The sequence below is a fragment of the Scyliorhinus canicula genome, chromosome 2 (genome assembly GCF_902713615.1).
Source record: "Scyliorhinus canicula chromosome 2, sScyCan1.1, whole genome shotgun sequence".
Lineage (NCBI taxonomy): Eukaryota > Metazoa > Chordata > Chondrichthyes > Carcharhiniformes > Scyliorhinidae > Scyliorhinus > Scyliorhinus canicula.
The window spans coordinates 274,957,618-274,981,798 of record NC_052147.1 but is presented as its reverse complement, the minus strand read 5'-3'; the positions used below and the strand labels follow the sequence as shown (position 1 = coordinate 274,981,798).

Here is a 24,181-nt window from a genome sequence, read left to right as displayed (position 1 = left end):
TAACCTGGAATGAGTGTTTTAGGCCTGGGATGTTAAGCATGGAAGGGGTAAAGGGGCAGGTGTTACCTGCGATTGCATGGGAAGGTGCCAAGGGTGATGGGAGAGGTACTGGGTATTGTGGAGGTGTGGACCAGATTATCTCGGAGGGAACGGTCGCTGCGGAATGCTGACAGAGGGAGTGAAGGGAAGATGTGTTTGGTGGTGGCATCACGCTGGAGTTGGCGAAAGTGGCGGATGATTATGAACAAATCATAATCAAATAACAAATCAAAGGGGCAGCGCGGTAGCATGGTGGTTAGCATAAATGCTTCACAGCTCCAGGGTCCCAGGTTCGATTCCCGGCTGGGTCACTGTCTGTGTGGAGTCTGCACGTCCTCCCAGTGCCTGCGTGGGTTTCCTCCGGGTGCTCCGGTTTCCTCCCACAGTCCAAAGATGTGCCGGTTAGGTGGATTGGCCATGCTAAATTGCCCGTAGTGTCCTAAAAAGTAAGGTTAGAGGGGGGGAGGTGTTGTTGGTTACGGGTATAGGGTGGATACGTGGGTTTGAGTGGGGTGATCATTGCTCGGCACAACATTGAGGGCCGAAGGGCCTGTTCTGTGCTGTACTGTTCTATGTTCTAAAGGACAAAGAAAAGTACAGCACAGGAACAGGCCCTTCGGCCCTCCAAGCCTGCGCCGACCATGCTGGCCGTCTAAACTAAACTCTTCTACACTTCCGGGGTCCGTATTCCTCTATTCCCATCCTATTCATGTATTTGTCAAGATGCCCCTTAAACGTCACTATTGTCCCCGCTTCCAACACCTCCTCCGGCAGCGAGTTCCAGGCACCCACTACCCTCTGTGTATGCTTTGCATACAGAGGCTGGTGGGATGAAATGTGAGAACGAGGGGGACTCTATCCTTGTTCTGGGAGGGAGGGGAGGGAGCGAGGGTAGTGGCGCGGGAGAAGGACGCACACCGTTGAGGGCCCTGTCAACAATTGTAGGTGGGAAATCACGGTTGAAGAAGAAGGCACACATTTTCGAAGCACCATTTTGGAAAGTGGCAACGTCGGAACAAATATGACGGAGGCAAAGGAGTTGAGAGAAAGGGATGGAGTCCTTACAGGGTGTAGGGTGCGAAGCGCTGTAGTCCAGATAGGTGTGAGAGTCAGTGGGCTTGTAGTGGATATTAGAAGATAGTCTATCGCCGGAAATGGAGACAGAAAGATCAAGGAAGGGAAGGGTGCTAATGGGCACAAATGCTACTGACCGTCCCAGACTGCACTCTGGATTTCTTCCGTTCAGCTCTGCTCCCGATGTGAACTACTCTGAGTAACTCCTGCAATGATGCCCTAGAACTGAGACGATCGACCTCCAACCACCACAACCATCTTCCTTTGTGCCAGGAATGACTAACCAGCAGATGATATAGCGATGCCGGCGTTGGACTGGGGTGGGTACAGTAACCTGGGTAACACCAGGTTAAAGTCCAGCAGGCTTGTTTGGAGCCACTAGCTTTCGGAGCACTGCTCCTTAATTAGGTGAATGAAGAGGTGGGTTCCACAAGCTCACATATAGACTTAGTCAATGATGAAAGATGATACTTTGAATGTGAGTCTTTGCAGGTAATTAAGTCTTTACAGGTCCAGATGGTGAGACTGGAGAGGGGGATAATCACAGGTCAAAGAGGTGTGAATTGTCCGGAGCCAGGACAGTTGCATTTCCCAATCCAAACAGGGCAGCATGGTAACATGGTGGTTAACCCAATTGCTTCACAGCTCCAGGGTCCCAGGTTCGATTCCCGGCTTGGTTCACTGTCTGTGCGGAGTCTGCACGTTCTCCCCGTGTGTGCATGTGTTTCCTCCGGGTGCTCCGGTTTCCTCCCACAGTCCAAAGATGTGCAGGTTAGGTGGGTTGGCCATGATAAATTGCCCTTAGTGTTCAGAGTTGCCCTTAGTGTTGGGTGGGGTTACTGGGTTATGGGGATAGGGTGGAGATGTGGGCTTGGGTAGGGTGCTCTTTCAAAGAGCCGGTGCAGACTCAATGGGCCAAAAGGCCCATGATAGGTGGGGGGGGGGGGGGGGTGAATGTAATGAGACATGAATTCAAGGTCCGGGTTGAAGCCATCCAGCAGATGATATCGCACAGATTCCCACTGACACTAATTCTGTTGCAGCTCCTTGATGCCGCACTAGGTCAAATGCTGCTTGAGTGGAGGGGAGTCACTCCCACCAGCCGTTGAAAGCAAAGCACAAGAAACAACTCTGATGTTATGACTGGGTCTTCACTCTGGGCCAAAGGCCACTCAGCAGTCCACCGGCACCACGTGCCCCGCAGCTGGCGCCCCTTCTCACCGCGCATGCGCGAGGCGCTCCCGTGCCCCGCCCATTCGGTGTCTGGTTTGGGCATGCGCAGAGGGAGTAAAGGATAGCGCATGCGTGGAATTTCTGTTCCTGACGTCAGGACCGGATAGGCACGCACAGAACGACGTACTGCTTCGGACCGTCGGACGGTTGCTAAGGAGGGCCTGTGCATTCGGGCTTCGGAGTTGGAGGGCAAGCTCAGAATGAGCCAAGGTTAGGCTCGGTTGTGCCTGACTCGGGGTAGCGATTAATAAGTGTTGTTGTCGGCTCGGATCGCCGGTGATTGTTGTGCAGCCGCTGAATTCGGTCCTCGGCAGGTTCATTCAGAATGACAGGGTTGTTATGGTGCCATTCGGCCCATCATGTCTGCCAGCTCTGTGAATGAGCATCATGACTTAGTGCCATTCCCCTGCCTTTTCCCCCATACGTCGTTTCTATTCAAGGGATCACCTAATGCCCCTCCTCCCCCACATTGCCAGTCAGTGCAGTCGAGACCGAACCCCTCGCTGTGTGAAAAAGTTTTTAAAAAATAAATATAAATAATCTTTGTTGTCCCGAGTAGGCTTACATTAACACTGCATTGAGGTTACTGTGAGCCACTAGTCATAGGCTTACAGTGCAGAAGGAGGCCATTCAGCCCATCGAGTCTGCACTGGCCCTTGCACTAAGCCCCATGCTTCCACCCTATCCCCTTTATCCCCGTAACCCAACAACCCCACCTCACCTTTTTGGACACTAAGGGCAATTTACAATGGCCAATCTACCTAACCTGCACATCTTTGGACTGTGGGAGTAAAACTGGAGCACCCGGAGGAAACCCACGCAGACACGTGGACCACTCCGCACAGACAGTGACCCAAGCCGGGAATCGAGCCTGGGACCCTGGAGCTGTGAAGCCACTGTGCTAACCTACTGTGCTACTGTGCTGCCCATAGTCACCACATTCCGGCGCCTGGTCGGGTGCACGGAGGGAGAATTCAGAATTCTCGGCTGGTACGGGAATTCAACCCATGCTGCTGGCCTTGCTCTGTATCACAAACCAGCTGTCTAGTCCATTGAGCTAAACCAACCCCCTTTTTAAATTGCATTCGCTTCTTTTGTAAATTGCTTTAAATCTGCGCTCTCGTTCTCCATCCTTTTATTGGAGGAAACAGTTTCTCCCTATCTACTCTATCCAGTCCCACAAAATCGCTGTCGGTCGTACCTGGAGTGGGAGCAGCACCCCTACTCTAAATGACACTTCCTGCCCACCCCTGTGCCCCTCCCTCCCATGCCATTGAATACGATCACGATCATGGCTGATCTGGTGTTTCATGGCGATTTTCCCCCACATCCCATGTCCCTTAATTCCCTGAGGGACCAAAAATCTTTCTTTCCCAGCTTTAGATGGACTGAATGATTGAGCATCCATGGCACTTAAGTAGAGAATTCCAAGGTTCACAATGCTTTAAGTGAAGAAATTTCTCCTCCTCTCAATCCTTTATCCTAAGACTGTGCCCCTTTGCTTTAGATTCCCTGACTGATGGGAACAATCCCTTTGTGTCCACCCTATCAAAACACTTAAGAACTTTGTAGGTTTCAATGAGATTGCTTCTCATTCTTTTAAACTCCAGTGAATATAAACCAAATTTATTCATCCTCTCACCATAGGGCAACCCCCTAATCGCAGGGACCAATTTATTCAACATTTGCAGTGCTGATTCTAGTGCAAGTATATCCTTGCCTATTGATGGAGATCAGAACCGTACTCCAGATACAGTCTCACCAAATCCCAACAGTAGCAAGACTTATTTATTCTTGTACTCCACTCCCCTTGCCAACATGCGATTTGCCTTCCTAATTGCCTGCTAACCTACTGCATTCCCTATATAAGTACACTGAAGTATTTTTGAACGTTAACACTGACAAGTTAGCATTGCTGCCAGGGACACGGGTTCAAATCTGGCCTTGGGTGACCGTGTGGAGTTTTCACTTCCTCATGTCTGCATGAGTTTCTTTTGGGTGCTCTGGCTTTATCCGACAGTCCAAAGATGTGCCGGTTAGGTGGAGTTAAGAGCATACATAGGGTGCTCTTTCAGTGGGTCGGTGCAGACTCGATGGACTGAATGGCTGCCTTCTGCACTGTAGGGATTCTGGGTACCTTTAAAAAAAAAAAAATTTTTTAATTTTTTTTTTTCATTCTTGCAACCAAAGTGAGTTACTTCACACTTCCTGACATTATCAACATCCTTGTGGTCACCATTGACAAGAAACTGAACTGGACTCGCCACTTCTCTTAAATGAATAAATAAAAATGTACTCTGTCTGCCATCTTGTTGTGCACTCACCTAACCTGTCTAGGTTAGGCCAAGGGGCTGTTTAGCACAGGGCTAAATCGCTGGCTTTGAAAGCAGACCAGGGCAGGCCAGCTGCACGGTTCAATTCCCGTACCATCCTCCCTGAACATGCGGCGGAATGTGGCGTCTAGGGGCTTTTCACAGTAACTTCATTTGAAGCCTACTTGTGACATTAAGCGATTTTCATTTTAATTTTTCGTTTCATTTCATCTTTTTGCAGCCTCTCTGCAGGTTACCTTTCCAACTAGCTTGGTATCGTCAACAAACTTAGACTCTTGATTGCTTTATCTGAGTTATAAATAGCTGAGGCTCCAGTACTGATCCTTGCGGCACTCTGCTGTTCACTGCCTCCCAACTTGAAAAAACCCTGTTAATGCCCACTCTCTCGGTTTTCTATGCATTAACCAATCCTCTATCAATATATATTACCTCAACTCCACAAACTCTTATTTTGCCTGTTAACCTTCTGTGCGGCACCTTATTGAATGTCTTTTGGAATTTCAGCTATACTACAACCAGTGGCGTGCAGAGGTCTGGTGATGCCCGGGGCAAATCTTGATTGTATGCCCCAAAGACTCAAGTATAAGGTCTAATATACTGAGAAATATTATGAGAAAGGAAAACATTTTGAATATATAAACACAGATGAAACATGAAATAAACGCTTTATTCGATTTTAATATAAATCAATCAAATTTATTAAGTTCTTTTCCCCAAATGATACCTCCTGTCACAAAACACCTGAACTACTTCACTTTTTACATCAGCTGTGAGAAATTCTTTTTCAATGCTTATTAAAGCCAGGTTGGTCAATCGCTCCTGTGACATAGAAGACCTCAGATATGTTTTTATTAATTTCAGTTTTGAAAATGACCTTTCACAGCTTGCGACTGAAAATGCGATTGTAAGCAGTAATCTGTATGAAACACACAGCGTCGGAAAGACATCCCTCCCATACTGCAGTAAAGACTCCAGAGCATCTTTAGGATCAAGGGGAACTCTATTCCCTCCAGCTCGAAGGAGCATCACAAAATCAATAATTTTGTCATATAACTGAATTGCAACCACATCATTATCATAATAATTTGCAAAGTCTGAACATTCCTTTTTTAATTTCTCTCTTTCTTGTTCATCTTCAATCACTCCTGAATTCAAGTTCAGAAGAAAAGAAAATCGGTCACTGAGTCTTTGAAGACGGACACTGCGGTCTTCAATTTCAGTTTTTAATCTGTTCACAATCTCTACCATTACTCTATTCATTTCTTCTTGTGCCGTCAGTCCACTATCTCTTGCTGACTCTCCAGGCATTATTCTTCTTCTCCTTGTTCGTGCAATTGGTATTCCCCAATTTTGACAATATTCATTGGCTAAATCTATTGCATTGTGGATAATTTCGTCATTCTTCAAATTCAAGATATGAATAAGTCCTCTCAGATCACAAGAAGCTTCATGGAACCCCATTTTCGGATCCTGCAAACGTTTTGAGACTTTATCCACTGATGATAAAACTGAGTACCAAAAATTTAATAAAGCTATAAACGGGAACTGTTGAATAGAGTTCAGTAGCGATCCTGCATCAGATTTAGTTTCCCTTGAAAATTCTCCTTCCAGCAGGTGTTGAAGGCTTGCAATAACGTTGTCACACTCTTCATGGATTACTTGCACAGCATCATGGCTGGAACTCCATCTAGTGTCACACTGTCTTTTCACAGTCCGAGTGACAAATGATTTTAACACTTCCCAACGAGAAGTAGATGAAGAAAAAAAAGTAGCGTTTTTCTAGAATGCCAAAAAATGTAACAACAACAGGTTGCACCTCACTTGCATGGACACAGGACAAATTGAGGCTGTGGTTCTCGCAGTTCACAAACACAGCTTTTGGGTTAACTTCAAGAATTTTTTGTTGAACACCTCCTCTCACTCCAGCCATAACTGCTGCGTTATCATATGCTTGACCACGACAGTCATTCATGGAAATTTTGTCTTCTTCCAATTTTTCCTGAAATTTATTTACCAGGCTGACTGCATCTTTCTTGTTGACTTGAAAAAATCCCAGAAATGTCTCCTTTATTTCTACTTTTCTGTTTTCATCAATATGAACGTAATGCAGAATTTCAGAAACCTGATCTTCATGGGCAATATCTGGAGTTGAATCCAGCATTATGCTAAAATATTTTGCGTCCTTAATTTCGGAAATTATATTTTTCTTGACAGTTTCACCAAGAAGATTGATTATTTCGTTTTGAATTCTGTTGGACAAGTAGGTGACACTTTTTGGTTTCTCTTTCCCTCTCTGCAAGTGTTTTGCTAAGATGTCATCATATTTGGCCAAAAGTCTGATTGTTGCTAGAAAGTTTCCTGTATTTTCACTGACTGTCTGCCCTGGCTCTGATAACCCAGATATTCCTTCTCCTCGATGTCCACGATAGGCCAGATTCTGTTTTGCCAGAAAGGATATAACCTCGACAATCCGTTCAGTTATAGCTTTCCATCTTTTCTTTTCAGCAGACATTTGCTGTTGAAGTTCAGCATCTATCGTAGTTGAATGATGGAGTCGAACTACAAGGTTCAGGTATTCCCTCATGTGAGCTCTATGAGAAGGGCTTTTCTCATGGCCAGGTATTGTTGGATTTAATTTTCTCCAAGTGGAGAAACCGTCTTCCTTTCCAAAGTTTGACACAGACAACAAATGCTCCTTTGAAAACAAAAAGCAAACAAAACAGTAGCATGCTTTCCGATATGGAGAGTATAACAACCATTTTCTCTCCACAATTTCTCTGTTTGTGGAAACTTTATCAAACCACTGTTTGGAAAATGATCTCCCATCCTTCTCAGCAAATGGACCACTTTTATTCTGATATCTTTCAGGGCCATGTTGTAATATTGTCATCTTCAAATGATCTGGAATCGGTTTCTTCAAACAGCCAAAATCGCTTCTTTGCAAAAATATGCAAATATCTTCTTTATTTTCTTCACATGGATCATCATCCTGACAACGAGACTGAGGAGAGAGAGTATTATGTTCTGACCAAGCTGAATCCGTATCAGAAAAATCCTTCTCTGCACCCACATCATCTTTTACTTCTCCAGGTTCTCCTACTTCTTCTTTACTTCTTTTTATCCATGCATCTAATGCCCCTCTTTGATGGGACTCTTCTTCGACTCTGGCCCTCTTTTTTTTCCTGTTCTGTGCTCCACTCGGTTGTACACGAAATACTCGTAACATTTCATTTTCTATCTCAAAAACCGTAAGACGCATGAGAAAATGGGAAGAAAATGGTAAACAATCGGTCAGTTGCAGACGGATAAACCATATTTCATTTCTTTGTTCCTTCGTATCAAATTATTTCACACTGATTCTCCACTGATAATTTTATGCAATTTATATCATAGACTTGCAAATTAGTGGTATCTGTATTCGAATATTAGCATGTTAAGGAATAAATGTCTCCTATTCCGAGATTAAATGCCATAGCAGTCCTCTGATCATCCAGGCTTCACTCTTACTACATCCCACGTAAATATTTCATTAAATATCGTCAAAAAACCTATAAAAACCGTAGTTGCACCTGATCTAGAGCTATTCACTGACCTAAGTAGGTAAAAGAACTAATCTAGATGCACAAAAAGCTGAAGAAAAGACGAGTTATGACTCGAGGAAACGCAGGAACGAACAGCCACGTCTGCTTGTTGCTTTTGATGGTTGGACCACGTACATCATGCGCATGCGCGTGGGGGGGATGGGGAGAAGGACCATTTTCTCTAGACAAAAGGGTACACCATGTTAAAGGAATAAAGGGCTAACAACTGCCTCTGCAGTGTGGTGAGCCTCCAAAAATTGATTTATCACCGCTGAAATTTTAAAATTACTATCTTATTTCCTTCTCTGGGGCAGCATGGTGGCCTAGTAGTTAGCACTACTGCCTCACGGAACTGAGGTCCCAGGTTCGATCCCGGCTCTGGGTCAATGTCCGTGTGGAGTTTGCACATTCTCCCCGTGTCTGCGTTGGTTTCGCCCCCACAACCCAAAAAATGTGCAGAGTAGGTGGATTGGCCACGCTAAATTGCCCCTTAATTGAAAAAAATAATTGGGTAATCTAAATTTTAAAAAAAATTAAAAAAAAAAAAAAAAAAATTTTTTTTTTTTTTTCCTTCTCTGATTGGATGCCCCCATCCAATGGATGCCCGGGGCCAATGCACCGCCGGCCCCCCCCTCTGCACGCCACTGACTACAACTACTGATTCCTCTTTATCTACTCTATTAGTTCTTTAGTAAACTTGTGTTGATTTGTTCTAATCATACCGTGCTTTTCTAAGACTTCCTTAATAACAGATTCCAGCATTTTCCCCGATAACTAATGTTGGGCTAACTGGTCCGTAGTTCACGGTTCTCTCTCTCTCTCTCCTTCCTTTCTTGAAAAAGAGTCTAACATTTGCCAACTTCCAATCTAATGGGACCATTTGTGAATCTAAGGTATTTTGGGAAATCATAGCTCGCACATTCACTATCTCATTTAGAACCCTAGGATGTTGGCTGTCAGTTTCTGGAGGTTCGGTGGATTTTAGTCCTTTATGTCTCTCCAATACTTTATCTCTGCTGATATAAATTTTCCTAATTTCCTCACCTTTTAACCCCAGGGCTATTGTCTCCTTCGTGTTATGGAACTTCCACTGTGAAGATGGACACAAAACATTTGTTCAATGCCTCCGCCATTTCCTTGTGCCCCATAATAATTTCTCCTGTCTCTGCTTCTGAGGGACCAGAATTTACTCTTACTATTCTCTTCCTTTTTAGATCCTTATATCAGCTGTCACAATCTTTTAAAAAAAATTTCTGGCCAGTTTACTCGTTCTATTTTATCAACGTTTTGATGGTTCTTTGCCGAGTTCTAAATCCTCAGAATTGGAACTTTTTGTGCAACATTGTAAGCCTATTATTTTAATCAAATACTATCCTGGGTGAGCCTAATCGGTCTTTCTCGCCGAGCTTTTGTTCTTCAATGGAATGCATTATTATTGAATATTCTGAATCGTTTCTTCAACTATTTCCCACTGTTCATTTACCTCCATAACGTCTAGTCTATTTACAATTAACCTTAGCCAGTTTCCCATTCATACCAATGTAATTGACTTTGTTTAAGTTGAAGATATTTGTTTGCAATTGGAATATGTCACTTTCAAATTTATTTATTTCCCAGTGAATCTTTTACGATGACATTACCAATTAATCCTGCTTCATTGTACAATTGTCTAAGATGGCTTTAATCTGATTCAGTTCCACTATGTACTGCTCCAAGAAACTCTCAAAAATATTCCTCAAACTCATCTTCTCGAACATGCTTCCAAATTTGATTGTCCCAGTCCATATGACGACTAAAGTCCCTCTCAATAATTACATTTCCTTTGCTACAGGCTCCAGTAATTTCTTATAACTGTAGGGATCTAGAAACTATTCTTTCTGAATCTTACAATTCCTACTTTCCACCCATAAATGATCTTCAGAGGCCAGGTTCCTTCTCATTAATGTCCTTATGTCACCCTTTACCATAAGGGTTACCCCAACCCTTTTACCATTCTCCGTGAGTTTCTAAAATATTGTGTACACTGGAATATTTATTTCCTGCCCTTGTAATCATGTTTCTGTAATGGCGAATGCATCTACATCATTTACCTCTATTTGTGATACTTTTTTTTAAATAAATTTAGAGTACCCAATTATTTTTCCAATTAAGGGGCAATTTAGTGTGGCCAATCTACCTACTCTGCACATTTTTGGGTTGTGGGGGCGAAACCCACACAGACACGGGGAGAATGTGCAAACTCCACACGGACAGTGACCCAGAGCCGGGATCGAACCTGGGACCTCAGCGCCGTGAGGCAGTTGTGCTAACCACTAGGCCACCGTGCTGCCCTCTATTTGTGATACTGAATAAACTTGGTTTGTTCTCACTGGAACGAAGAAGGTTGAGGGGCGACCTGATAGAGGTCTACAAAATTATGAGGGGCAGACAGAGTAGATAGTCAGAGACTTTTTCCCAGGGTAGAGGGGTCAATTTCTAGGGGGCATAAGTTTAAGGTGCGAGGGGCAAGGTTTAGAGTAGATGTACGAGGAAAGCTTTCTACACAGAGGGTAGTGGGTGCCTGGAACTCGCTGCCGGAGGAGGTGGTGGAAGCAGGGACGATAGTGACATTAAAGGGGCATCTTGACAAATGCATGAATAGGATGGGAATAGAGGGATACGGACCCCGGAAATGTAGAAGATTTTAGTTTAGACTGGCAGCATGGTCGGCGCAGGCTTGGAGGGCCGAAGGGCCTGTTCCTATGCTGTACTTTTATTTGTTCTTTGTTAATTCATCCATCTTATTGTAGATGCTTCATGCATTCAGACATAGAGGGCGGGATTCTCCGTCGGCGGAATTCTCTGCTTTGTCAGCAGCACACTCATGCCTGCGGTTTTCCTGACGTCATGGAGGCTTACAATGGGAAACCTCAACTGGCTGGCTGCTGGGACGGAGAATCCCGCTGCCGCCGGGGGTGCGCTGCACCGGAAAACAGGTGCATGCGAGAGAGGGAGTGTGTGTGAGCGAGAGAGGGAGTGTGTGTGAGCGAGAGAGGGAGTGTGTGTGAGCGGGAGAGGGAGAGTGTGTGAGGGAGAGTGTGGGGGCGCGCGAGGGGGAGCGTGGGAGGGGGCGCGCGAGGGGGAGCGTGGGAGGGGGCGCGCGAGGGGGAGCGTGGGAGGGGGCGCGCGAGGGGGAGCGTGGCAGGGGGCGCGCGAGGGGGAGCGTGGCAGGGGGTGCGCCAGGGGGCGAGCGTGGGAGTGGGCGCGCCAGGGGGCGAGCGTGGGAGTGGGCGCGCCAGGGGGCGAGCGTGGGAGGTCTCGCGCCAATGAACGCGTGAATGAGCAAGCGGGAGCGCGCGGGATTGGGGGGCGATTCACCGCTCCGCAGACCAAGTCTCTGCACCATTGTCAACGCTTTTGTGTTTCACGACGGCGCGAACAGGGCCCGGACACGACCTCTTCTGGCCCCCAGAGGGGGCCAGCACAGCGCTGGAGGTTCATGCCACTCCAGTGTCCCTATGCGGCCACATGGGCGCCGCGCCAACCCGCGCATGTGCAGTTGGGGCAGCTCAATCCTGCACATGCACAGTTGGGCCGCGCCATCCTGCGCATGCGCGGGGAACTTCTTGCGCGCGCCGGCCCCGACGCAATATGGCGTGGGTGTTCAGGGGCCGGCAGCGGCGGAATATAGGCCCGGGGGGGTAGAGGCTGGTCTGCCGATCGGTGGGCCCCGATCGTGGGCCAGACCCCTTCTGAGCCCCTCCCCCCACCCCCGAGAGTTCCTGCAGAGTTCCCGCCGGCAGCGACCAGGAGTGGATGGCGCCGGCGGGACCCTGTTGTGTCGGAGTGGCTGCTCGGCCCATCTGGGCCGGAGAACCGCCGCTCGGCATTTGCGGCGATTCTCCGAGCAGCCTGGCTTGTTTTGCGGGGCGCTGGTTTCGCGGAGGGTGGGAGAATCGCGTGCGGGCGTCAGGGCTGCGTGGCGCGATTCGCGCGGAGCCCCGGCGATTCTCCCACCCACGTGGGGGTAGGAGAATACCGCCCATTGTGCGTGCGAGAGAGAGATAGATTATGAGGGTGATAGTGCGCGTACGCGATAGGGCGGGTACGTGATAGGGTGGGTACGCGAGTGGGCGCGTGCGTGAGAGGGTGAGTGCACGTGCGCGAGAGGGCGAGTGCACGTGCGCGAGAGGGCGAGTGCGCGTGCGCGAGAGGGCGAGTGCGCGTTCGCGAGAGAGAGTGCGCAAGAGAGAGAGGTAGTGAACTCAAATCTCTGGATCATTAATCCAGGAATGTGGATTACAAATCTAGTAACATAACGACTTTGCAACCATACTTCATAGTGAATTGGAGAACATAAGAACATAAGAACTAGGAGCAGGAGTAGGCCATCTGGCCCCTCGAGCCTGCTCCGCCATTCAATTAGATCATGGCTGATCTTTTGTGGACTCAGCTCCACTTTCCGGCCCGAACACCATAACCCTTAATCCCTTTATTCTTCAAAAAACTATCTATCTTTACCTTAAAAACATGTAATGAAGGATCCTCAACTGCTTCACTGGGCAAGGAATTCCATAGATTCACAACCCTTTGGGTGAAGAAGTTCCTCCTAAACTCAGTCCTAAATCTACTTCCCCTTATTTTGAGGCTATGCCCCCTAGTTCTGCTGTCACCCGCCAGTGGAAACAACCTGCCCGCATCTATCCTATCTATTCCCTTCATAATTTTAAATGTTTCTATAAGATCCCCCCTCATCCTTCTAAATTCCAACGAGTACAGTCCCAGTCTACTCAACCTCTCCTCATAATCCAACCCCTTCAGCTCTGGGATTAACCTAGTGAATCTCCTCTGCACACCCTCCAGCGCCAGTACGTCCTTTCTCAAGTAAGGAGACCAAAACTGAACACAATACTCCAGGTGTGGCCTGCACTAACACCTTATACAATTGCAACATAACCTCCCTAGTCTTAAACTCCATCCCTCTAGCAATGAAGGACAAAATTCCATTTGCCTTCTTAATCACCTGTTGCACTTGTAAACCAACCTTCTGTGACTCATGCACTAGCACACCCAAGTCTCTCTGAACAGCGGCATGCTTTAATATTTTATCGTTTAAATAATAATCCCGTTTGCTGTTATTCCTACCAAAATGGATAACCTCACATTTGTCAACATTGTATTCCATCTGCCAGACCCGAGCCCATTCACTTAACCTATCCAAATCCCTCTGCAGACTTCCAGTATCCTCTGCACTTTTCGCTTTACCACTCATCTTAGTGTCATCTGCAAACTTGGACACATTGCCCTTGGTCCCCAACTCCAAATCATCAATGTAAATTGTGAACAATTGTGGGCCCAACACGGATCCCTGAGGGACACCACTAGCTACTGATTGCCAACCAGAGAAACACCCATTTATCCCAACTCTTTGCTTTCTATTAATTAACCAATCCTCTATCCATGCTACTACTTTACCCTTAATGCCATGCATCTTTATCTTATGCAGCAACCTTTTGTGTGGCACCTTGTCAAAGGCTTTCTGGAAATACCACATCCACCTGCTCCCCGTTATCTACTGCACTGGTAATGTCCTCAAAAAATTCCACTAAATTAGTTAGGCATGACCTGCCGTTAACGAACCCATGCTGCGTCTGCCCAATGGGACAATTTCTATCCAGATGCCTCGCAATTTCTTCCTTGATGATAGATTCCAGCATCTTCCCTATTACCGAAGTTAAACTCACTGGCCTATAATTTCCTGCTTTCTGCCTACCTCCTTTTTTAAACAGTGGCGTCACGTTTGCTAATTTCCAATCCACCGGGACCACCCCAGAGTCTAGTGAATTTCGGTAAATTATCACTAGTGCATCTGCAATTTCCCTAGCCATCTCTTTTAGCACTCTGGGATGCATTCCATCAGGGCCAGGAGACTTGTCTACCTTTAGCCCCATTAGCTTTCCCATCACTCCCTCCTTAGTGATAACAATCCTCTCAAGGTCCTCACCTGTCATAGCCTCATTTCTATCAGTCGCTGGCATGTTATTTGTGTCTTCCACTGTGAAGACCGACCCAAAAAACCTGTTCAGTTCCTCAGCCATTTCCTCATTTCCCATTATTAAAACTCCCTTCTCATCCTCTAAAGGACCAATATTTACCTTAGCCACTCTTTTTTGTCTTATATATTTGTAAAAACTTTTACTGTCTGTTTTTATATTCTGAGCAAGTTTACTCTCATACTCTATCTTACTCTTCTTTATAGCTTTTTTAGTAGCTTTCTGTTGCCCCCTAAAGATTTCCCAGTCCTCTAATCTCCCAGCACTCTTTGCCACTTTATATGCTTTTTCCTTCAATTTGATACTCTCCCTTATTTCCTTAGATATCCACGGTCGATTTTCCCTCTTTCTTCCGTCCTTCCTTTTTGTTGGTATAAACTTTTGCTGAGCACTGTGAAAAATCGCTTGGAAGGTTCTCCACTGTTCCTCAACTGTTCCACCATAAAGTCTTAGCTCCCAGTCTACCTTAGCTAATTCTTCTCTCATCCCCTTGTAATCTCCTTTGTTTAAACACAAAACACTAGTATTTGATTTTACTTTCTCACCCTCCATCTGTATTTTAAATTCCACCATATTGTGATCGCTCCTTCCGAGAGGATCCCTAACTATGAGATCATGAATCAATCCTGTCTCATTACACAGGACAAGATCTAGGACCGCTTGTTCCCTCGTAGGTTCCATTACATACTGTTCTAGGAAACTATCGCGGATACATTCTATAAACTCCTCCTCACGGTTGCCTTGACCGACCTGGTTAAACCAATCGACATGTAGATTAAAATCCCCCATGATAACTGCTGTACCATTTCTACATGCATCAGTTATTTCTTTGTTTATTGCCTGCCCCACCATATCGTTACTATTTGGTGGCCGATAGACTACTCCTATCAGTGACTTTTTCACCTTACTATTCCTGATTTCCACCCAAATGGATTCAACCTTATCCTCCATAGCACCGATGTCATCCCTTACTATTGCCCGGATGTCATCCTTAAATAACAGAGCAACACCACCTCCCTTACCATCCACTCTGTCCTTCCGAATAGTTTGATACCCTCGGATATTTAACTCCCAGTCGTGACCATCCTTTAACCATGTTTCAGTAATGGCCACTAAATCATAGTCATTTACGATGATTTGTGCCACCAACTCATTTACTTTATTCCGAATACTACGAGCATTCAGGTAAAGTACACTTATGTTGGTTTTTTTACCTTTGTTTTGAATCTTAACATCTCCAGTTTTATTCCTTTTGTTATTACTGGGCCTATTCACTGTGCTCCCCTCAGTCACTGTACCTTGTACTGTCGCCCTTATGGATTTCTGATTATGTCTTCTCTGCCTTGCACTTTTCCCCTTACTTCCTTTTGTTTCTGTCCCTGTTTTACTACCTTCCAACTTCCAGCATTGGTTCCCATCCCCCTGCCACATTAGTTTAAACCCTCCCCAACAGCTCTAGCAAACACCCCCCCTAGGACATCGGTTCCAGTCCTGCCCAAGTGCAGACCGTCCGGTTTGTACTGGTCCCACCTCCCCCAGAACCGGTCCCAATGCCCCAGGAATTTGAATCCCTCCCTCTTGCACCATCTCTCGAGCCACGCATTCATCCTATCTATCCTGATATTCCTACTCTGACTAGCTCGTGGCACTGGTAGCAATCCTGAGATTACTACCTTTGAGGTCCTACTTTTTAGTTTAACTCCTAACTCCCTGAATTCCGCTTGTAGGACCTCATCCCGTTTTTTACCTATATCGTTGGTGCCTATGTGCACCACGACAGCTGGCTGTTCACCCTCCCCCCCCCCCCCCCCCAGAATGTCCTGCAGCCGCTCCGAGACATCCTTGACCCTTGCACCAGGGAGGCAACATACCATCCTGGAGTCTCGATTGCGTCCACAGAACCGCCTGTCTATTCCCCTTACGATCGAGTCCCCTATCACTATAGCCCTGCCATTTTTCTTCCTGCCCTGCTGTGCAGCAGAGCCAGCCACGGTGCCATGAACCTGGCTGCTGCTGCCTTCCCCTGGTAAGCCATCTCCCTCAACAGTATCCAAAGCGGTATATCTGTTTTGCAGGGAGATGACCGCAGGGGACACCTGCACTGCCTTCCTACTCTTGCTCTTTCTTTTGGTCACCCATTTTCTATCTCCCTCAGTAACCTTCACCTGCGGTGTGACCAACTCGCTAAACGTGCTATCCACGACCTCCTCAGCATCGCGGATGCTCCAAAGTGAGTCCATCCGCAGCTCCAGAGCCGTCAAGCGGTCTAACAAGAGCTGCAACTGAACACACTTCTTGCACGTGAAGGAGCCAGGGACAGTGGACGTGTCCCTGAGCTCCCACATCGCACACGAGGAGCATGACACGGGTCTGGGATCTCCTGCCATGTCTTAAACCCTTGGTAAACTTAAACAACTAGAATTTCAAAATAGAAATAAATAAATTAGACAATGAAAAGAAAAAGAGAGACTACTTACCAGTCACTTACCAGGGTTAAAAAGCACCTCCTCACACTCTGCACCGAATTACCTCACTGCACCAAATTACCAAGTTTAAATCTCTCACTCTGTATGAGTCTCACTCACAGAAGGTGGAAGAGTTGAAATGAAAATCGCTTATTGTCACGAGTAGGCTTCAATGAAGTTACTGTGAAAAGTCCCTAGTCGCCACATTCTGGCGCCTGTCCGGGGAGGCTGGTACGGGAATCGAACCGTGCTGCAGGCCTGCTTGGTCTGCTTTAAAAGCCAGCGATTTAGCCCAGTGAGCTAAACCAGCCCCTCAACCAGTTGAGGATGAGTCTTGAGGAAAGGATGATGATGCAAGGTGGAAAGGTGGAATGGTAGGTGGAACTAAATGTGGAGAAGGGTCATTGATGTGTGGTCAAAAGTAAGATTGTGGAGGATTGGTGTCAAAGATATTGATGTTCTGGGGGAATTATAGTCTGGAAATGAAGGTTGGGGAGGCTGAGGAAGCTGAACTTGGTTCACAAAGCAATGAGTTTCTCACTGTTTCCATTTAAGGAGAAGAAAGAGGCATAGAAAATGATCAGTTGTCAGTTGAATATCCTTCAGAATATTCCAAGATTAGTAGGGTTGATCCCTCCTCCTCCCACCCTATTCACATTCATTAAAATGTAAAAGCAAAATACTGCAGATGGTGTAAATCTGAAATCTCATCAAAATATACGAAGGGCTTCAACCTTATGAGGAGAAATTACATGAATTAGGTTTGTATTTCCTCTTAAGGTGCGATTTGATTGAGGGTTTGGGATTTTGACAGAAATTAGGGTAGATGGGGAGAAACCTTTTCTACTTACTGGTAGTGAGAGAAAATTAGACAAGGAGATGTAATGTTAAAGTCAGAGCAGGATGTTCAGGAGAGAGGATAGGAACGTTTCCTCACCAAGGGTGGTGAAGTCTCCAGGAACACTCTCTCATAAGAAGCAAGCAGTATAGGAACAGGAGTAGGCCTGTAAGCCCCTCGAACCTGCTTTGCCATGCAATTCTATCATGGCTGATTTATATATCTTCACATTTCTTCACCACGTGACAATAAACCAATCCAATCTCAAAATGTGTTTGATTCCTCAGTCGCATTCTTTTAAAAAATTTTTTTTATAGTACCCAATTCACTTTTTTCCAATTAAGGGGCAATTTATAGAATTTAAAGTGCAGAAGGAGGCCATTCGTCCCATCGAGACTGCACCGGCTCTTGGAAAGAGCACCCTACCCAAGCCCACACCACCCGATCACCATAACCCAGTAACCCCACTCAACCAACACTAAGGGCAATTTTGGACACTGAGGGCAATATCGCATGGCCAATCCACCTACCCGCACATCTTTGGACTGTGGGAAGAAACCGGAGCACCCTGAGGAAACCCACGCAGACACGGGAAGAACGTGCAGACTCTACACAGACAGTGACCCAGCCGGGAATCGGACCTGGGACCCTGGAGCTGTGATGCAATTGTGCTAACCACTATGCTACCCTGCTTCCCTCAGTAGCATTCTTTTGATCAGCACAGAAAATGGGAAATAAATTGCCGGATAGTCTAAAACAACAAAAAAAAGACATCCATCTACATAGCCACTTCCAGAGCACCCCCCAGTATAGCCACAGGGATCAGTGCTGGGCCTCAATATTTTCCAATTTCTCTAAATAACTTGGATGAAGGGGCTGAAGATCTGGTTACTAAATATGCTGACGACACGAAGGTAGGTAGGAAAGTAAGTTGTGAAGAAGACATAAGACTCCAAAGAGACATATATAGGTTAAGTGAGTGGGGAAAATCTGGCAAATGGAGTATAATGTGGGCAAATTTGAAATTGTCCATTATGGCTGGAAGAGTAAAAATGAAACTTATTATCTAAATGACGAGAGATTGCAGAGCTATGAGGTGCAGAGGGATCTGGGTGACCGAGTGCATGAATCACAAAAGGTTAGCATGCAGGTACAGTAAGTAATTGGGAAAGCTATTTTTAGGGCGATTAAATGCAAAAGTAAGGAGGTTATGCTTCAGTTGTACAGGGCATTAGTGAGACCACACCTCGAGTATTGTCTGCAGTACTGTTCTTATGTGGAGAAAGATGTGAAGCAGTTATTAGAAGCAGTTCTGTGAAGGTTTGCAAAACTAATACCAGGAATGGGCAGGTTGTCTCATGAGGAAAGGTTGAAGAGGTTATGTTTGTATCCACTAGAGTTTAAAAGAGTAAGAGGTGACTTGATCGAAACCTTTAGGATCCTGAGGGGTATTAACAGGAAGGATGCAAAGAGGTTGTTTCCTCTTGTTGGAGAATTTAGAACTAGGGGTCAAAATGTCGCTCATTTAAAATGAAAGTTATGATCACATCAGCCATGATCTCATTAAATGGTGGAGCAGACGTGAGGGGCCTACTCTCGCTCCTAATTCATATGTAATGTTTGTATGTAGTCAGTGCCATTATGTTGGAAATGGAAGCAACTAAGCTGTGCACAGCAAGCTCCCGCAAACAGCAAGATGATAATGATAAGATAATCAGTTTTTCTGTTATGTCCATTATGGGATAGCAATTTACCAGAACTCCTCTGTTCTTTGACATAGTGCTAGGGGATCTGGAGAGAGAGAGTGCATGCGAGACACTGGGAGAATGTGCAAACTCCACACGGATAGTGACCCGGGGCCGGAATCGGACCCGGGTTCTCGGTGCAGTGAGGCAGCAGTGCTAGCCACTGTGCCGCCGTGCCGCTCTTTCTTTACAATGTCTTTACTTTAGCATCTCATCTGAGAGAGGGCCTTTTGGTTGTGTCGCATTCCCTTGGTATTATCTGCAGTCAGCCTTGATTTTTGTACTCAAGTGAGAGTTGAACCAGCAGCCTTTTGACTGAGAGGCAAGTGCCCTACCCACGAGGCATAGCTGACACCTAAAATAGAAGCAAATTATTGGTTGTTATTGCTTGAAGCCTAAGCTCCTGTGTTTGTGACTTTAGAGTAATCCTGCACTCAGTCAGAGTTTGCTGGTGATTTGCACTGATTGAAGTGCCACAACACTGGAGAAAACAATATCCTGATCATCCGAAGCAACAATTTAAACCTTATCCAGTGCCCTTAACATAGTAAAACATCTCCATGTGCTCCTCAGGAGTTCCGTCAAAACAAATGGCACTGACCTAACGTTGCAGCCGCCCATGGTGGATTAATTAAAGTCAAAAAATACCCGAATTGGAGAAGCCCAGATATCTCAAAGGGGTGTGATTAACACAACAATATTTTGCAAAGGGAGGAAAGGTTTTCAACAACGGCACTTTTGATAAATTGTGTTGATCTGATTAAATATAGTATTTCAATCGGTCTTTTGTATGTATTCTCTTCTTGCAGCTAGTAAGCCGTTTAACCCCGAGGAGGTCAGGGTTATCATGGCATCGCTGCAGCAGCCTGCAGTGTTTCATAATATGGTTTCTGACTGGCCAGCACTGAAGTGGAATGTGGATCATCTTTCACATGTCCTTAACGGAAAACCATTAAAGTTCAGGATTGGCGGGAGAAAGATGACTAAAGGTAAGGGCTTGTAGCTGCATTTACTGATCACCCGCTTAGATTAAAAAATATATAACTTTGTGTAATTAATGTCAGCTTTTCTGCAAAACGTTTAGTGTCAAAATTAGCATTTAATAAAAGTTACTTATTTATTACAGAGCAATGTGACCGTTTTGCTATGTTTAAGCACACATTGTGCAGTATGTGAGTTCATGGCTGATGTTTCCCTGATTGCTGAGCTCACATCTATCTTAGAGTATCTAATTTTTTTTTCCCAATTAAGGGCAATTTAGGTGACCAATCCACCTATCCTGCACATCTTTGAGTTGTGGTGGTGAGACCCACGAAGACACGGGACAATATGCAAACTCCACTCGGACAGTGACCCGGGGCTGGGATCGAACCCGGGACCTCGGCGCTGTGAGGCAGCAGTGCTAAGCACTGCGCCACTGTGCCGCCCTGAGCTCACATCTATCTTAAACGTTTCTCATTGCGTTTAGTTGATATGGTTATTACCGCATTTAACTTTTCTCTCATTTCTTATACGCTGCAGCAACTATTCTTCATGTTCTTCTGCTTCTCTACATCAGTGATGTGTTAAAGTAAAGTCTCCTCATTCCAAAATTTAAAATAGAACCTTTGCTTCACTCTGTTTTCCTTTGCCACACAATCTTCTACAAAACCTAAATGAGACATTACTCCCCAGTTTGCTCCTTTTCTATTTTTCTGCCTTTTATTCTTCTCAGTTTTGTGGATCCCTGAACTCTGGTCTTCAAGGTTTCACTTGGATTTCTCCCTGCTCCACAAGTTGTTGTCAGAAGGAAGAAGCAATGGAGCTTTTTCAGTGAGCTGTTCTAACTTGTATTTAGTGGCTTCCCCCGTTGTGTCTGACTCCCCTTGCTTTGGCAACCATTTTTATTATTACATTATTCATCCATCAAATGTGGGCATTGGCCGGTTAAACCAAAAATTGTTATCCATTCCGTTGCGCTTGGGAAGAAGGTGACGAGCTGCCTTCTTGAATGCTGCGTTTGTGTGATGAGGCTCCTCCCCAAGTGCTGTTACAGAGGGAGGTCCAGGATTTTCACCCAGATACGATGAAGACGTGGTGGTGATATATTTCCCAGTCAGGATGGTGTATGATTTCAAGGTGGTGGTATTCCCATGCACCTATTGCTCTTGTCCATCTAGACATTACAGGCCATGGGTTGGGAGGTGCTGTCAAAAAAATGTTAACCGGTTGCTGAAATGCCCTTTGTAGTCAGTTTGAAGAGGATGTAAGGAGGCTACAAGGGGACATAGGTTACGTCGAGTGGGCAAAGGTCTGGCAAATGGAGTATAATGTGGACAAATGTGCAATTTCCCATATTGGCAGGAAGAATAAAAAAGAAGCATTATATCTAAATGGTAAGAGATTGCTGAGCTGCGAAATACAGAGGGATCTGGGAATCCTAATGCATGAATCCCAAAAAGTTAGTAAACAGGTACAGCATGTAATTAGAACATAGAACATAGAATTTACAGTACAGAAGGAGGCCATTCGGCCCATCGAGCCCGCCCCGTCCCTTGGAGCGAGCACCCCACTTAAGCCCACAACTCTGCCCCATACTCGTAACCCAGCAACGCACCCAACCCCTTTGGACACTAAAGGCAATTTAGCATGGCCAATCCACCTAACTTGCACGTCTTTGGACTGTGGGAGGAAACCCATGCAGACATGAGGAGAATGTGCAGACTCCGCACAGAAGTGACCCAAGCCAGGAATCGAACCTGGGATCCTGGAGCTGTGAAGCGACAATGCTAACCACTGTGCTACCATGCCGCCCTTAGCAAAGCTAATGAAATGTTATTGTTTATTTTGAGGGCAATTGATTACAAAAGTAGGGCAGTTATGCTTCAGTTGTACAGGACTCTGGTGAGACCACATCTGGAGTACTGTGCACAGTATTGGACTCCATGGCTAAGAGCCCTGCTGATCAATGCAAGGTATCCATTGCCCATGTTTGGGAAAACCACCTTCTCGGCTTGAGTTTTGGATCTAAACCGGCTGCCCATTTAGCAATAACTTGTTTTCGGGGGTGACTGTTTTCTGCAGCAGGGTGTGACAGTGATGATAGTTACCTCAACTGCGTGCCTTTCTCCAGTTATTGGGCTATGGATATATAATTCTTTCCATTTGATGTTACCCACCCTGTGGACTTGACTTGTCACCTGGCCTTGCCACGTTGGCACTGCCAGGGGGCAGTTCCAAGGGAACAACAGCCTGGCCATGACCCTCGCCACCTGTGGGTTATATGCATCTCCCAGCCCCTGTGTGGTCATCACGACTTGTTTCTGCTTTTGGAAAACCGAAGTGATTCCCGTTGGCATCACGTCATGTTGGAAGGGGGCGGGTTGCCAATCCCGGAAGCACCGACGTTAAGCCATTTCTGAATATTAAAATGTACGCAGATTAATGGCAGTTAGGTTTTAACCCTCACAGAGCATGAATCTGATTACGTGGACGGGAGGTGAGGGGGCGAAAATCTTAATCTGAGATCTCACTGCCGTGTACTAAATGATCTGTTTGAGCTGCCCGCAGAAAAATACTTCTCACTGTACCTTGGTAAACGTGACAAGAAACAAATCCAATCCTGTTATGGCCCTCTTGTGAGAGTTAATGGCCATAACAGGATTTGTGTCTGCTGCGAATGGGCTCAGAAAATTTTGCCCTATCTCTCCTTATGTTGCTCGTTGTTATACTTTCTTTTATGATGCTCCTGTGAAGTGCCTGGAATGTTCTGTTGCGCGAAAGAGGCTAGAGAAATATAAGTTGCTGTTGTTAAAATACTTCACGATTGTTGTATTTGCAGCAGATTGAAACACTCATTATACTACTGCTACACGGGCAGCACGGTGGCACTGTGGTTAGCACTGCTGCCTCACGGAACACCTACCCACGCACATTCACCGCGTGTTTGTGTGGATTTTGCCTCCAAAACCCGAAGATGTGCTGGGTAGGTGGATTGGCCATGCTAAATTGCCTCTTAATTGGAAAAAATGAATTGGGTGCTCTTATTTAACATTTAAAAAAAAATACTACTGCTACATGTTGTTCACAACTATTGTGCACTTTTAAATAATCCGTACTATTGTCACAAGTAGGCTTACGTTGACGCTGCAATTAATTTACTGTGAAAATTCCCTAGTCGCCACACTCCGTCGCCTCTTCGGGTACACAGAGGGAGAATTCAGAATGTCCAATTCACCTGACAAGCACGTCTTTCGGGATTTGTGGGAGGAAACCAGAGCACCCGGAGGAAACCCACGCAGACAGAGAGAACGTGCAGACTCCGCTCAAGCAGTGAACCAAGGCATAAATCGAACCTGGATCCCTGGCGCTGTGAAGCAACAATGCTAACCACTGTGCTACCGTGCCGCTACATGGTCGATTCACAGGTTCACATTCTTTGTCCCACGAGCCGTGCTATATTGGAAAGACTTGCTATTAGTAATGATACCACATCTCTGATGTTGTCAACATATTTGAATTGCTCAGCAAATTCCTTTGGAAGCCTGGACTTCCATTATTTCACGAGCATTTCTGCGACTATTCATGGTTGTTTGCCACATGGAATATTAGTAAAATTAGTTGAAGTTAAGCTGCCTATTTTGTCTTGGCTCAGCAGCTCTAACCGTGATACTTGTAATCGGCAGGCTTCCGATTTTGCTCTGGCTTCTGACTGTACCTTTTTGCCAGTTCTGTGAAATCAACAAGCCCAAAGCATAACTTGAGAGCACAAAATATGTGCCACAGACTTCTCCATTTAAAGATGTTAATCCTGTATTGATAAAAAAAACACTTTAATGCATAGCTGGTTGAACACCTGATTA

The 24,181-nt window shown here is 45.7% G+C and overlaps 1 protein-coding gene across 2 annotated transcripts in view; it reads left to right on the top strand.

The window, feature by feature from the left end:
- Positions 1-2,433: 2,433 nt before the first annotated feature.
- The window catches only part of hspbap1 (hspb associated protein 1), a 112,797-nt gene continuing 91,049 nt past the window's right edge, over positions 2,434-24,181 (top strand). Inside the window, exons 1-2 of one of the 2 annotated variants that reach the window (XM_038790077.1) lie at positions 2,434-2,556; positions 20,150-20,329. In XM_038790077.1, the coding sequence (XP_038646005.1) occupies positions 2,547-2,556; positions 20,150-20,329 (190 nt within the window). In that variant the 5' untranslated portion in view covers positions 2,434-2,546. The remainder of the gene's footprint in view (positions 2,557-20,149; positions 20,330-24,181) is intronic. The other variant, XM_038790078.1, reaches the window with a different exon arrangement.